The 13,376-nt window shown below is 52.8% G+C and overlaps 1 protein-coding gene across 2 annotated transcripts; it reads right to left on the reverse strand.

Annotated features, from left to right (window-relative positions):
• Positions 1 to 510: 510 nt before the first annotated feature.
• Positions 511 to 7,913, reverse strand: LOC102452448 (chemerin-like receptor 1). 2 transcript variants are annotated; one of them, XM_075907673.2, is made up of 2 exons: positions 7,690 to 7,913; positions 511 to 3,506 (listed from the first exon to the last, which is right to left on the reverse strand). In XM_075907673.2, exon 2 carries the CDS (start codon positions 3,465 to 3,467, stop codon positions 2,373 to 2,375), a length of 1,095 nt encoding a protein of 364 aa, XP_075763788.2. In that variant the 5' UTR covers positions 3,468 to 3,506; positions 7,690 to 7,913; the 3' UTR covers positions 511 to 2,372. The 2 variants fall into 2 exon arrangements, with proteins under 2 accessions (XP_075763788.2, XP_075763789.2); XM_075907674.2 differs by having other exon boundaries at positions 7,742 to 7,855.
• Positions 7,914 to 13,376: the final 5,463 nt, after the last annotated feature.

The following is a 13,376-nucleotide window of genomic DNA, read 5'->3' on the forward strand; positions in this document are numbered from 1 at the left end:
GGTTTTTCCAACATTTGGCCTGTCTAGAATGGACCAAATGTCAGAAAAACCCCTTCTTTTGGAAGCCCCCTTCTTCCTCGTGGAATATAGGGGTTACTGAAAGAGCACGTTTTCTCTTCCACTACAAGAAGCAGAAGAACAAACACATCCCGGGATGCAGAAGAGTTTTTCTGGGATATCTCCAGAATCCTGAAAAACTCCTTGGCTACATCTACACTGGCATGATTTTCCGGAAATGCTTTTAACAGAAAAAACACTTTTTGCGGAAAAGCGTCCGTGGCCAATCTAGACGCGCTTTTCTGCAAAAAAGCCCCGATTGCCATTTTCGCAATCGGGGCTCTTTTGCAGAAAACAAATTTCTGCTGTCTACACTCGCCCTTTTGCGCAAAAGTTTTTCAGAAAAAGACTTTTGCCCGAACGGGAGCAGCATAGTATTTCCGCAAAAGCACTGACAATCTTACCTGAGATCATCAGTGCTTTTGCGGAAATTCAAGCGGCCAGTGTAGACAGCTGGCAAATTTTTCCACAAAAGCAGATGGTTTTGTGGAAAAACTTGCCAATCGAGACACAGCCCTTCAGTCTACAGCGTGTAGTCAACCTGTGGAACTCCTTGCCAGAGGAGGCTGTGAAGGCTAGGACTATAATAGAGTTTAAAGAGAAGCTAGATAATTTCATGGAGGTTAGGTCCATAAAAGGCTATTAGCCAGGGGATAAAATGGTGTCCTCGGCCTCTGTTTGTCAGAGGCTGGAGAGAGATGGCAGGAGACAAATTGCTTGATCATTGTCTTCGGTCCACCCTCTCTGGGGCACCTGGTGCTGGCCACTGTCGGCAGACAGGATACTGGGCTAGAAGGACCTTTGGTCTGACCCAGTATGGCCTTTCTTATGTTTTTATGTTCTTATGTCTAGCCATAACCTCGCTGGGTTGAGGCAGGATGTGTAGGGTCTAGGGTGGGAATGCGGGATTTGGATGTGGGAAGGGGTGAGAGGTGCAAGCTCTGGAAGGAAATTTGGATGCAAGAAGAGGTGGAGAAGGGGATGCTGCATCGGAGAGGGGGCTTCAGGCCAGGCAGTGTTGGGGTCAGATTTAGGGTTAGGTACTAAGCAAGCCACAGGCTTATGGATATGAGGGTGCAGGAATTTGGGTTAGGGTATGTGAGGTGCTTAGGACAGGGGGTTCCAGTGTATGATAGGTTCAGACTGAGGGTCTGGGGAAAGGGGGAGTGCAAAGTGTTATGATGCTGTGGGCAGATGGGGGCTTGGCCCCAATTTGGGGTTTGTTGGCCAGGCTTCATTTTTAAATAAAATACTGTGTAAAACACACAACGTTTCTGCATTGTCTTTATTTCCAAGAAGGGTGGAGAACCTGTTTTGAGTCAATGGTCACTGACCCACAGAAAAGTCAGTTGGGGCCACACAAGTGAGATGCAAAATAAAAACTCCTCCAAAACCCCCACAAGCCTCACTAATGTGGCCCCAACTGTGCTGGTGGGAGCAGGGGACATGGTGCTGGGGAAGGATGCCAGGGGGTACCAGGACAGGGTACTGGGTAGGGTGCCAAGGCAGGGGACAGGGTGCTGAGGCAGGGTGCCAGTGGGTTCCAGGGCAAGGTCCTGGGGCAGAGGACAGGGTGTCAGTGGAGGCAAGGGACGGGGTGCTGGGATGGGGACAGGGTGCCAGCAAGGGCAGGGGCCAGGATGCCAGGGGGAGTAGAGTGCCAGTGGGAACAGGGGGCAGGGTGTTGGCTGGGGCAGGAAATATCCTCAGCATGTGCCCCCTCCGGGGGGGGGGGAGCTCCAGCAAGAGCCTCCTCCTGGGACTCCTCAAACCTCCCCGGTGCATGCTTCCCCCCGGGACTCCTACCTTCTGCCCCACAGAGGAGCGGAGACCTGGTGTGCGCCTCCACACCCTCCCCCCCGCAAACCTCAGCATGCACCTTCCTCCGGGACTCCTACCTCCTCCCAGGGCACCACAGACCTGGAGGAGGGGAGTAGGCAGCGCACTTCCAGAAACCCTGGAAGTGGCGTGCAGCTAACGGACTTCCCTCCACCCTGTGGAAAGCCAGCACAACCTCCATTTTTGGAGGTAGGTAGTGGGGCTCCTTGGAGGTGGGGGAAACTGGGGGGTGGCCTCGCACGCCTCACAGTTGAATGGTCGAGCCCTCCCGATCGACCAGTGGATCGTGATCGACAGGTTGGTGACCACGGGCTTAGACCATCTCCAGCGAGGGCATATCAGAACAAGCAGAGCTGAGTGGGGATTACGTTCATGGGAGGGCGGAGTCCTTAGGATCCATTTTGCACTGTTGATGATGGGAAGAGGTTCGGGCTGACCCCAGCTGCGGTTCCCAGTTCTCAGAAGATGCACTGCATCTAGGTAGCCAGGGATTCCATCTCCATGGTGGATTTGCTCTTTGTGTAGGTCCTGGTGCTGGCGGCATCCTCGTTGAAGGCTCTTTCGAAGGCGGAGAAGAGGGACCGGCGCAGCTTTTCCTTGAACTCGTGACCCATGAATACATAGAGGATGGGGTTGAGGCAGCTGTTGATGAAGGCCAGGCTGGTTGCCAAGGGGAAGCCGATGATGAGGGCAGTGTGCAGGCTCTGGGTATGGTGTAACTCCAGGAAGGAGAAGACATGGTAGGGGAACCAGCAGAGGAAGAAAGATATGATCACAATGGCGATGACCTTGAAGGGCTTATTAGACCGGATCTTGTGGCCCCTCCTTAGGCGGACCAAGATGGCACCGTAGCAGCAGACGATGACAGCAAAGGGGATGAGGAAGCCCAAGATAAAGCGGCTGATGGCCATCGCCCGGTGGTTGATGTTGATAATTCTGTGGATCTCCTCCTTGGGAGCCCCTTCTGGGGCCGTGTTGAAATTATAGTAGCAGTGGATGATGTCCTTGTTATTCGGGAAGTGATCCGTGTAGCGGAAGTAGAGATACGGAGAACACAAAACCAAGGCCACGACCCACACAGCCAAAGCTACCAATAAAGCCAGGCGAGGCGTGCGATAGTTCTGGGCCCACACCGGGAGTGTAACGGAGATGCAACGGTCTATGCTGATGACCATGAGAAGGTAGACACTAGCGTAGAGGTTGAGGAAGGCCATGGCTGAGTTGATCTTGCACAGGGCCAGCCCGAAGGGCCAGTGGAAGCCCATGGCAATGTAGGCCACACTGAGGGGGAGGAAGAAGGTGAAGATGAAGTCAGCCACAGCCAGGTTGAGGAACCAGATGGTGCTGACGGTTCTCTTCATCCGGAAACCAGTGATGAAGATGACCAGCCCGTTGCCCGTCACTCCCAGCACGAAGGCGATGGAGTAGATCACCATGGAGAGCACATGCATGCTCTTGAGCAGCACTTTCTGCTGAGCATCATCTTCATAGTTTTCCTCATATTCTCCAGAATAAGCACTGGAGTAATCACTCCAGGAAGTTGTGGGGAGGGAGGTGCCCTTCACAGCCATGGGAGTGTCTCCTGTTCTCTCTGTTAGACCTTTCTCCACCTGGAACACACCAACACAACCCCTCCATTAGACATCTCCCTGGGCAGCCTCCCAACCAGCCAGTGCCTGGGCGGGAACATCAGTCCTTACAAGGACTCCCATGGCCTATTGCCCGCATTTACACTCGGCGAGACACTTGAACTAAGACGATAAAGGGGCTCAAGAGAGGCTCCTGGCGCCTACCTGGTAAACTAACTTACTGTTTTCCCAGTCACTAGGTTAGGTCAACGTCTCCCAACTGAGGCATGGTGATAAATTGGAGAGGACTCAGAGAAGCATCATGGGAATTATTCAGATATTGGAACCCCTGCCTTGTGAGAGATTCCAGGAAATGCAGCTCTCTGGCATAACAAAGAGCAGTTGAAGGGATGATTTGATCCCAGTGCACAGGTATCTACATGGAGAACAAATATTTGATCTTGGGTTCTTTGGTCCAGCAAACAAAGTTTAGCAAGGCCCAAAGATAAATAACAGGCAAATGTTTAATGCTGTGGGAATTCACCGTGGGAATAACTTCCTAAGAGCTCAAAAGGATTCTCCATCACTGGCATGTTCATAATCAAGATGGGGGGTGTTTCCCAAAGATGTGCTTTGCATCCAACAGGAATAAGTGGGTGAGGTTTTATGATTAGCCGACCTTCCAATAATGGGCTTTTCTGGTCGCTAGTGATTCTGAACTCCCGGGGGAATAAAATGGATTCAGATTGAACCACAATGCAAGATTTTTCACAATTTTCAGTAGCTGAAAAAGTCAGGAAAAATCAGTTTGGGGAACCATTTCCTTCAACCCAAATGGAACCATCTTGTTTGCATCTTGAGCAATTTTAACGGGTTTAAATAATTTAAAACTTGATCTTCACAAATGAGAAGTCATTTCGAATGAACGCATTTTGTTTCCAAACATGTCCAATGGAAGCCTTTCAATGTGGGGAGGAAATTTGTTTTTTGGGAAGGTGTGTGTCAGGGGGCGGGGAATTGTCTGGGTCACATTATTGGATTCTAATGCTCACTGTTGCACCAATGGGGGGTGTTTGCCCCAAAAGTCTGTACAAAGGGGGCCAAGTGAGGTGTCACATGAAAACTTCTGTTCTACTGATTCAGTGGGTGCTATTCATGTACTTGTCTAATGTCTGTGTGTGGAGTTATCATTAGGTACTCTGTGTGGATGCAGGAATGTTCCCTGTCTGAGGCAGAGCCATGGGCAAGGAATGTTCAGCCAGTGACTGTGCTAATTAGCAAGGCTCCAGGGACAATGAATCTCTCGGTGCTAATACATACCTGATGAATGTCTGGATCCCTGCATGCGGCCAGAATAATGCTTGCTTTCTTGGGACACAAGGATAAGTCAATGGACCATGTGACCTGCAGTGACCTGGTCTGGCCAGGAAGATGCCAGGGGAGGTATATAAGTGCCAGGGGGCATGTCCGTCGACGGAGCCATGTAGATTACCTTTGTAGACATAGAAAAATGAAGCGGCTATTTAAATAATCGTCGCTTCATTTAAATTAAAATGGCTGCCGCGCTGAGCTGATCAGCTGTTTGTCGGCACAGTGCTGTAGTCTGGACGCTCTGCAGTCGACATCAAAGGCATTAGTCAATCTCCCTGGTAAACCTCAGCCCACGAGGCATAACGGGGAGGTCGACAAATGCCTTTGATGTCCACTGTGGAGCGTTCAGACTACAGCGCTGTGCTAATCAGCACAGCGGGGTAGCCACTTTAATTTAAATGAAGCGGCGATTATTTAAATCGCTGCTTCATTTTCATAAGTCTACAAAGGTAATCTACATGGCTCCGTCGACGGAGCCATGCAGTGTAGACGTACCCAGGATGTCCACCAGAGACTTTTAAGATGGCAGTTTATAAGTCTCCTCTAAGATCCTGTATCGAGAACTGGGTGATTTGTTGCATGTCATGTATTATCCTCTAAAAACCTCACTCTCCTGCTTTTCTTTCTTTTAGTAATGAACCTTTCAATTTTATATTCTAAAGCATTAGTTCAGTGTGATTTTGTGGGTAAGTTCCAGAATGTAAATTGACCTGGGAACAGTGGCTGGTTTCTTGGGACTGGAAGAACCCGTTCGGGGTAGGTGAAATTGGGTTCGATAACCCCTCACCTGTGTGCAGGCCCGGGGCTGATTGGAGCAAAGGGAGAGCTTGGGGGTCAGAGGGGTTTTGCTCGTGAGGCTTCAGACTGGCCAGATAGGCAGCTGGAGCGCTTGGAGTGAATGGTTTGTGGCCTGTTTGGAAGGTCTCCAGTCTGGGGCTGTAAGGAGCCCTGAGTTTTGAGCAATTCGCCCAGCGGATGCCCTCAGCTGTGCCCAGACCCGGCCCAGTCCGTCTGATGCCAACAATTTTGTGAAACTGGCCCAGATTTGTGAAATGTTTTAGTGTCGCCAATTTTTCATTTTTCATAGAACCCTCTCCCACTCCAATTTGATCGAAATATTCACCTCGTGGTACTCAAAACCCTGTCAGGTGTCTGTGGGCGGGGGCAAGAGCAGGGGATGGGATGGGAACACCAGCCACTAACAAATTCACTTCATGCTACTCAAAACCTGGCAAACGCCAGTGGCAGGGCAGGGGAAGGGAGGGAAACACCAGCCACTAACAAATTCAGATGCAAGATCAAAATGCGGGTTCCCTGTGCGTGGTTGTGTGTTGCACCACACTCAGTGGATTGTTTATGACTATTTCAGTGGGGATATGGAGGAGCATTTTAACCCGCCCAGACACTCAGGCCTGGATTGACAAGCAGCCATCCTTCTACAAAGGCATTTCACCAGCCAATCGCAGACAGAGAGCGCGGAATTGACCTTCATCTGCAAATCTGACAGTTTCCCTCGGCTTGATCAAAGATGTGAACTGGATGTTGCATTACACAGCCAGCCTGCCCTGCCTTGAACATTACACTTTTACCTCAAAAACTAACTAGGGGACACTTCCAGCCCACTCAAATAGCCTCATTAGCCTACTGACAGGTACTTTTCCCCTTCTTTTTCTGTGGTAAATTCTAGGTTCCTCTTACCACTCTGCAGCTCTTCTGAGGAAATGGGTTTTGCTGACAAACAGATAGATAAATTTATGTTTTGTCTCCAAGGTGCCCCAGGACTGCTCGTTCTTTTTACAGTTCCAGACTGACAGGGCGACCCCTCTGAGCCTTTTTATTTCAGTGGGGTTTCAATGATTGTTCAGCAAAGACCCTCCCATGGGTCGGGAGCGGGCCGGGGGGTTTGGCCGCCTGGGTTCTGTTACTGGTTCTGGGAGGGGCGGGGGAAGGTGGGGAGGGCAGGGGGCCAGGACTCCTGGGTTCTGGGAGGGGAGCGGGGCCCAGGGCTTTACGCCAGGGAGGGCTCTGGGACCCAGTGGCGGGTACAGCCCAGCAGGCCAAGCCCATAAATCTGGCACGTTCCTGCATAGAGGCAGCATCGCCGTGGGAACGGATCTTCCCACGATAAGCCCACGACCCCTCCCCCAAAGGGCTGGCTGTGGGGAGAGCTGGGGCTGCCCCGGGGGCTCTTGCAGGGCCGAGTCCTGGAGCTCACCGACAGGCTGAGAGGTGCCGGGAGGGGTCCCAAGCCCTGCGATGTCCAACCAGGGCAGTTGTTACACAAGGGAGGAGCACGAACAGACTTAACGTCCCAGAGCCACTTCCCCTCCCTGCCACGGCTGGGGGCTCCGGTTACGCTGGTTGTGAGGGGGCAGGTCCCTCCTCCAGACCTGAGAATCCCACCCCAGAGTCGGGAAGAGAACCCAGCAGTCCTCGCTCCCGCCCCTCCCACGCCCTAAGCCCACTTCCCTGCCAGAACTCGGGAGAAAACCTGGGAATCTTGGCTCCACGCACCCTGCACTAACCACTAGACCCCGCTCTCCTGCCAGAGATGGAGAGAGGACCCAGCAGTCCCGTCCCACCCCAGTGCCAGTGTCAGGGCTCCATACATTCATTCTTTTCTCCCTGCCTCCCACAGCAGGGATAGAACCCAGGAGTCCTGGCTCCCCTCTTCCCCCCTTCTTTAATCCATTGGACTGAACCCAGAGAAAACGCACAATGCCTAGCTCCAGCCCCCCACCCAAAGTTCGATAGAACACAGGAGTCCTGCCCCAACCCCCTCTCTAACCCCCAGGTCCCCCACACCTCCCCTGGGGAGGGATGGAGCCCGGGCGTCCTGGTCCCCCTCTCGCACCTCTGGATGGCCCCGATGTTTGGGGGGGCTCCTTCTGCGTCGGGGGGGCTACCTGGCTGAGTCTCTCCCTGCAGCCAGCCCCGCCTGCTCGTCCGGGTCGGTGGTGCTCAGCGCTGTGGGAGGCTGGTATGGTGCCACCACAAAGACATGAGAGGAAGTGACCAAGAGGGGAAGAACACGGAGCCTCCGGCCGGACAGAGAGCCGCAGAAAAATGACGTAACCCTGACACCCACCCTAGGGTGGGACAGAGCAGCTGGGTCCTCTCTCCATCTCTGGCAGGGAGTGGGGTCTAGTGGTCAGAGCGGTGGGAGGAGCTGGCGCCTGGACTCCTGGGTTCTTTGTCCTGTCTGGGAGGGGAGTGAGGCTTACAGCAGGGTAGGTGTGGGCAGACAGGACTCCTGACCCAGTTCTGCGGGGGAGTGGGGTCTAGTGGTTCAGGTAGGAGGCCACTGTGTTAATTTATAACAAAGGTGCCCCAAAGCGGGACCATGCACCCGAAATGCTCCAGCGCAGAGCTCATGAGCCCAGCCAACGCCCTGTGACTAACGCCTCCGGAGGGAGGGGGGAGACAAGTGAATGGCCTGTGCGGGGTAAAGTTCGGAGTCAGGCCTTGGCTTCCCCCCCATACCTTTGGGGGCAGAGAGGCCTGGACGGGAGCCGTGGCCCTTTTTGCGGCTACCAGAGATCACCCCGAGCCGGCCCGCGCTGCTGCTCCAAGTCCGAGGCTGTTTTCTAGGAGACCCAACAGGGCAAACCCGGAGCCGAAGGGCGAGGAAGTGGCGGCCGGGCGATAAAACACCACTTCCATCTCCCGCCTCGACGCTCGCCCGTCGCCTCGCTGCTGGAAACCCCCCAGGTCCCATGAGCCACCCGAGGACTGGCAAACTCAGAGCAGCCTCGGGCAGTTCCGGGAGTTGCTTTTGGCCACCACCCCCCGGCTCTGACGGGCTTCAGGGCTGCAAAATACCTTGGCCTGGCTGGACAAGCCCGGAGGCAGGTGGGGAGGGGCAGGAGGAACCAGGCTGGGGGAGGGAAAGGCCCCACAAAGGGGGTGGGTGAGATGGAAATGGAGCCACTAAAGGGGGTGTTGCCAGGCTGACTCATCGTCACACGTCCATCGGGGAGCCCAGAACCCAACATGCCGACTGTGCTTGGCGGCTCTCCAGTCCCACCGGCTCCCGGCTCATAGACTCCTGGCTGAGGAGGGGTTGGCAGAGGCCTCGGGAGGTGGCTCCAGGCTGCGATTTCCCTGGGGTTCCCCCACCCCAGCTCACCACCCCTCCTCCCCTGGGGTTCCCTTGGCCCCTGTGCCCACTGCAGTCAGCTGCACGAGGGGGGTCATGAAATCAAAGGGAAGCAACGTTGGCAGGCCTAGCTCTTAGAACAGTGCTGGGAGCCAAGACTCCTCGGTCCTATCACCCAGTTGTGGGAGAGGAGCAGGGTCGAGTGGTTAGAGCAGGATAGGGCTGGGAAGCAGGTCTCTTGAGTTTTATCCCTGGCTCAGGGAGGGGAGGAGAGTCTAGTGGTTAGAACAGGGCAGCGCTATGAGCTTTGCCTCTACCCCCGGCACTAGGAGGGTTGTGGGGTGCCCAGCACAGTTTAGAGAAGGGTGCGAAGGGCTGGGGACTTGCAGCAGAGAAGGAAGAATGACCCAGCTCAGGAGTTTTGTAACGCCTGGGCAGATCGCCAGGAGCTTCTGCTGCTTCTGCCTGTTGCAACAGCCCGTTTCCGATGCTAGTGCAGGATGGGTTGTCCACACCACTTCCTGAGCTGCCCCTCCCTCTTCTACGTGCCCAGTGCCACGGGCTCTCCAGTGGGTGTCGGGCTAGGACGCCTCTTGAACCCACCTGTCGGACTGGTGTCTGGGACATGCCAGGGCCAAAGCTGGAGAAGGTCATGGACCATCCAGGCCCACTCTGCCCTCAGTCCCAGATCAGCTCCTGCCCTGGTCCGCCCACTAGGCACGTTGACCACAGAACCAGGTCAGGTGCTTTTCTTGCTCCGCCCATCAAGGAGGCTGGCCATGGAGTCGGGTCCGGGAGTTGCCCTGCTCAGTCTGACCTTGGTACTTGCTCAGGAGCCAGACTGGCAAGCCGCTGTGTCCCCCCCCCCCCCCATTTCTCCAGGACCCCTGGCCAGAGCATTTATCACCCCCAGGGGGCTGTCGTGGGGAGAGGTGGCTCCTAGCTCCGCCCTCCTGTCAGTGCCCGTCCACCCTGAATCAGGACCCCACAAAGTATTCCAGCCAGCCTGTGCCATGGGCATGGACCCCAGATTGAAATAGGGCAACGTCAGCTTGCTGCAGCTGGGATCTGTCCTATTGACTCTATTGGAGCAACATCCCATTGACCCAGCTGGAATCTCCCCATTGACCCCAATAGAGCTACGGCCCATTGACCCAGCTGGGATCTGTCCCACTGACTCCATTGGAGCTAAGGCCCATTGACCCAGCTGGGATCAGCCCCAGTGACTCCATTGGAGCTACGGCCCATTGGCCGAGCGGGGATCTGGCTGATTTGCTTTGTCGTTCTCCCACAATCTGTGCTGAAGTTCAGTAGCTGTCACAAGAGACCTGGAGAAAGTGGATATCACTGAATCAGTGACTGGTGAGCATAGATAAGAAGATAGACGGGGAATGATGATACACAGATAGATAGATGGGGGTTGTTTGGTGATCGATAGATAGACAAGGAGGTGCATAGAGATAGAGTGTTTGTATGGGAATAGATAAAGGCGTCTATGGGGTTAGACACATAGGGTATGTCTACACTACCCTCCTAGTTCGAACTAGCAGGGTAATGTAGGCATACCGCACTTGCAAATGAAGCCTGGGATTTGAATTTCCCGGGCTTCATTTGCATAAGCGGGGAGCCGCCATTTTTAAATCCCCGCTGCTTCGAACCCCGTGCCGCGCGGCTACACGGGGCTCGAACTAGGTAGTTCGGACTAGGGTGCCTATTCCGAACTACCGGTACACCTCATTTCACGAGGAGTAACGGCAGTTCGGAATAGGAACCTAGTCCGAACTACCTAGTTCGAGCCCCGTGTAGCCGCGCTGCACGGGGTTCGAAGCAGCGGGGATTTAAAAACAAAACAAAACTACAGTTCCAAGCATAATTAAGTGGCTAGATGGAAAGAGACACCAATTGATATGTATAGTCAGAGAAACCTCCAGGGCTAAAACTTAGTTACAAAGAAAAATGCAGTTTCCAGCTCAGACATTCGTTCCAAATTCCCAAACAAGGAAAACAACAAATCCTGCTGGACTAGCTAAACTTTTCTCTATTTACATATTGTAAGAAGTCCATTCTTGGAGAGAGACGTGTCTCCCATCTCCCTCAGTGTTGGAAGAAATTCCTCAGCCTCTCAAACACAGAAGAGAGAGAGAGAGAAAAAAATCCTCTCTTCCAGTTTGAAATTCCTACCTGTATTGTTATTGGCTGACCACTCAATGCCTGGCTAGATACAGGAGACATTAGTTAACCCCTTAGTCACTGGGTGCTGGTCAGCTCCCCAGGTTATGACACCCAGTGAGAGGCCTCCCCAGGCGGCGGGCACATGAATCTTTTGATCTGTTGGACATGGGGCTGTAACAGGCACCCCACTGCCAGGCCCTGCACTTGTACCATCATCCCCAGGCTTGCCCAGCTCAGAGCCATCAGTCATCCCCCCCCTCCCGCAGCCAGGCCAGAGCTCACAACAGGGGGATCCAGCCAATTCCCTGCTCCCTACCCCCCAAGAGCTGTCCCCTGCTGCCTTGCTCAGAACCAGGCCAGGGGCAGCTCAGTTCCCAGCCTGTCCCTCTGCCAATAGAGAGAGTGCCTGCCCCTCTCTGGGAGCCGAGCTGGGGTTTCCCAAGCCCTGCAACCAGAGCGGAGGTGGGGGAGGGTGATTAGCAAACAGGGTGATAAGCTGCAGCTAGACCCAGGCTGGGATGGGAAGCACCCAGCGCGGGGGTCCCGGCTGGCACCCGAGAAACAAAAGGGAACTCGCAGGCTGGGGGCTGCAAACGAAGTTGGATTTGAACTGAGCCACATCCCCCCGACAGACAGGACCAGCCGGGGGCAGATCCTCAGCCAACAGGCTGGGTGTTACCCGCACAAATTCCTCTATCCCTTCCACACTGGAGGAACACACCCCTTTACCCAGTTCCTAGGGCTCAGGGTTGGCATGATTTTTAGCCACTTGAAACAGCCTCACACACTTATGTCCTTATCCTCGCTTTATTGACAATCCCCAAGCAAGCAGAATGCACATGCTAAGCACACAGTGTCATGCTCACCAATCCTGATAAAGACAGGCAGACTTCCCCTGTTGGCCAGGCAATATCAATCTCTCTGGTCTTAGGCTGTGTCTCGGAGGTGAGTTCTTCTTTTCCAAGTCTTCTCCCTCCTCCTGGTCCTCTTCCAGCCTTTTCTTCTTTCAAAAAAAAACAGTTTCTTGCCATTTCAACCAGAAAGGACATTCTCTCAAGGACTTAATTACCTGCATCCTGCTTCAAAGGCCTTTTAAGAATACACTTGAAAGAGAATGCTCTGAACTGTCATTCATGCTCAAATTAGACACTCTACAATTAGGTTTGAACAAAGACTCTAATTATCTTACCCATTACAAAGATAGCTTCCCCAATTATCACCTCTAATATCATTAGCTCACAGATATTTACCTCCCCTCCCCATCCCTCTTCTGTTCTGAAATGTGATTTGTCCTTTTCATATGTGTTCATTTTTTTTAATTCTATCCTTTGGTATATATGGTTGTGACTATTTTCTTCCACTATTTGATCTGAGGAAGTGGGTCTGGCCCACAAAAGCTCATCACCTGATAAACCATCTTGTTAGTCTTTATAGTGCTACATAGTCCTGTCTTTTGTTTCAGCTACACCAGACTAACACGGCTACATTTCTATCACTTTTCTTCTTTCTGTTACTCCTGATGATCTTCTTCTCCTCCTTATTGGACCCCAGTTTATGTAATGAAACCTGAGTCTTGCTTAGCTAGACCTTAACCAATTATTTTAGTATCATTTTACTAACCAATCATAACAAACTTACCTAACCAATCATACCTCACCACCTTAATTGATTTACACCTAGCAAAATTAATTTTCTTGCCAGACAGAACGGTGTTACGCACACATTTCTTTACCCATCTTGAGATTTGTTTCTTTATCTGGTGACAATGGGGAGCTATCCGGGCAAAGGCCCCTCCTCCCAGCCTGGTGTGACACTTTGTAATACAATTTAGATGGAACTGTGATTATCATAGAATCATAGAATCATAGAATAATAGGACTGGAAGGGACCTCGAGAGGTCATCGAGTCCAGCCCCCCGCCCTCAAGGCAGGACCAAGCTCCATCTACACCATACCTGACAGATGTCTATCTAACCTGTTCTTAAATATCTCCAGAGAGGGAGATTCCACCACCTCCCTTGGCAACTTATTCCAATATTTGACCACCCTGACAGTTAGGAATTTTTTCCTAATGTCCAATCTAAACCTCTCCTGCTGCACTTTAAGCCCATTACTCCTTGTCCTGTCCTCAGAAACCAAGAGGAACAAATTTTCTCCTTCCTCCTTGTGACACCCTTTTAGATATTTGAAAACCGCTATCATGTCCCCCCTTAATCTTCTTTTTTCCAAACTAAACAAGCCCAGTTCATGAAGCCTGGCTTCATAGGTCAT

This window comes from Pelodiscus sinensis, chromosome 22 (genome assembly GCF_052426305.1).
Source record: "Pelodiscus sinensis isolate ZL-2025 chromosome 22, ASM5242630v1, whole genome shotgun sequence".
NCBI classification, from domain to species: domain Eukaryota; kingdom Metazoa; phylum Chordata; order Testudines; family Trionychidae; genus Pelodiscus; species Pelodiscus sinensis.

Excerpts from the sequence above, each read along its gene's own strand:
- LOC102452448 (XM_075907673.2), bottom strand. The coding sequence starts at position 3,467 with ATGGCTGTGAAGGGCACCTCCCTCCCCACAACTTCCTGGAGTGATTAC.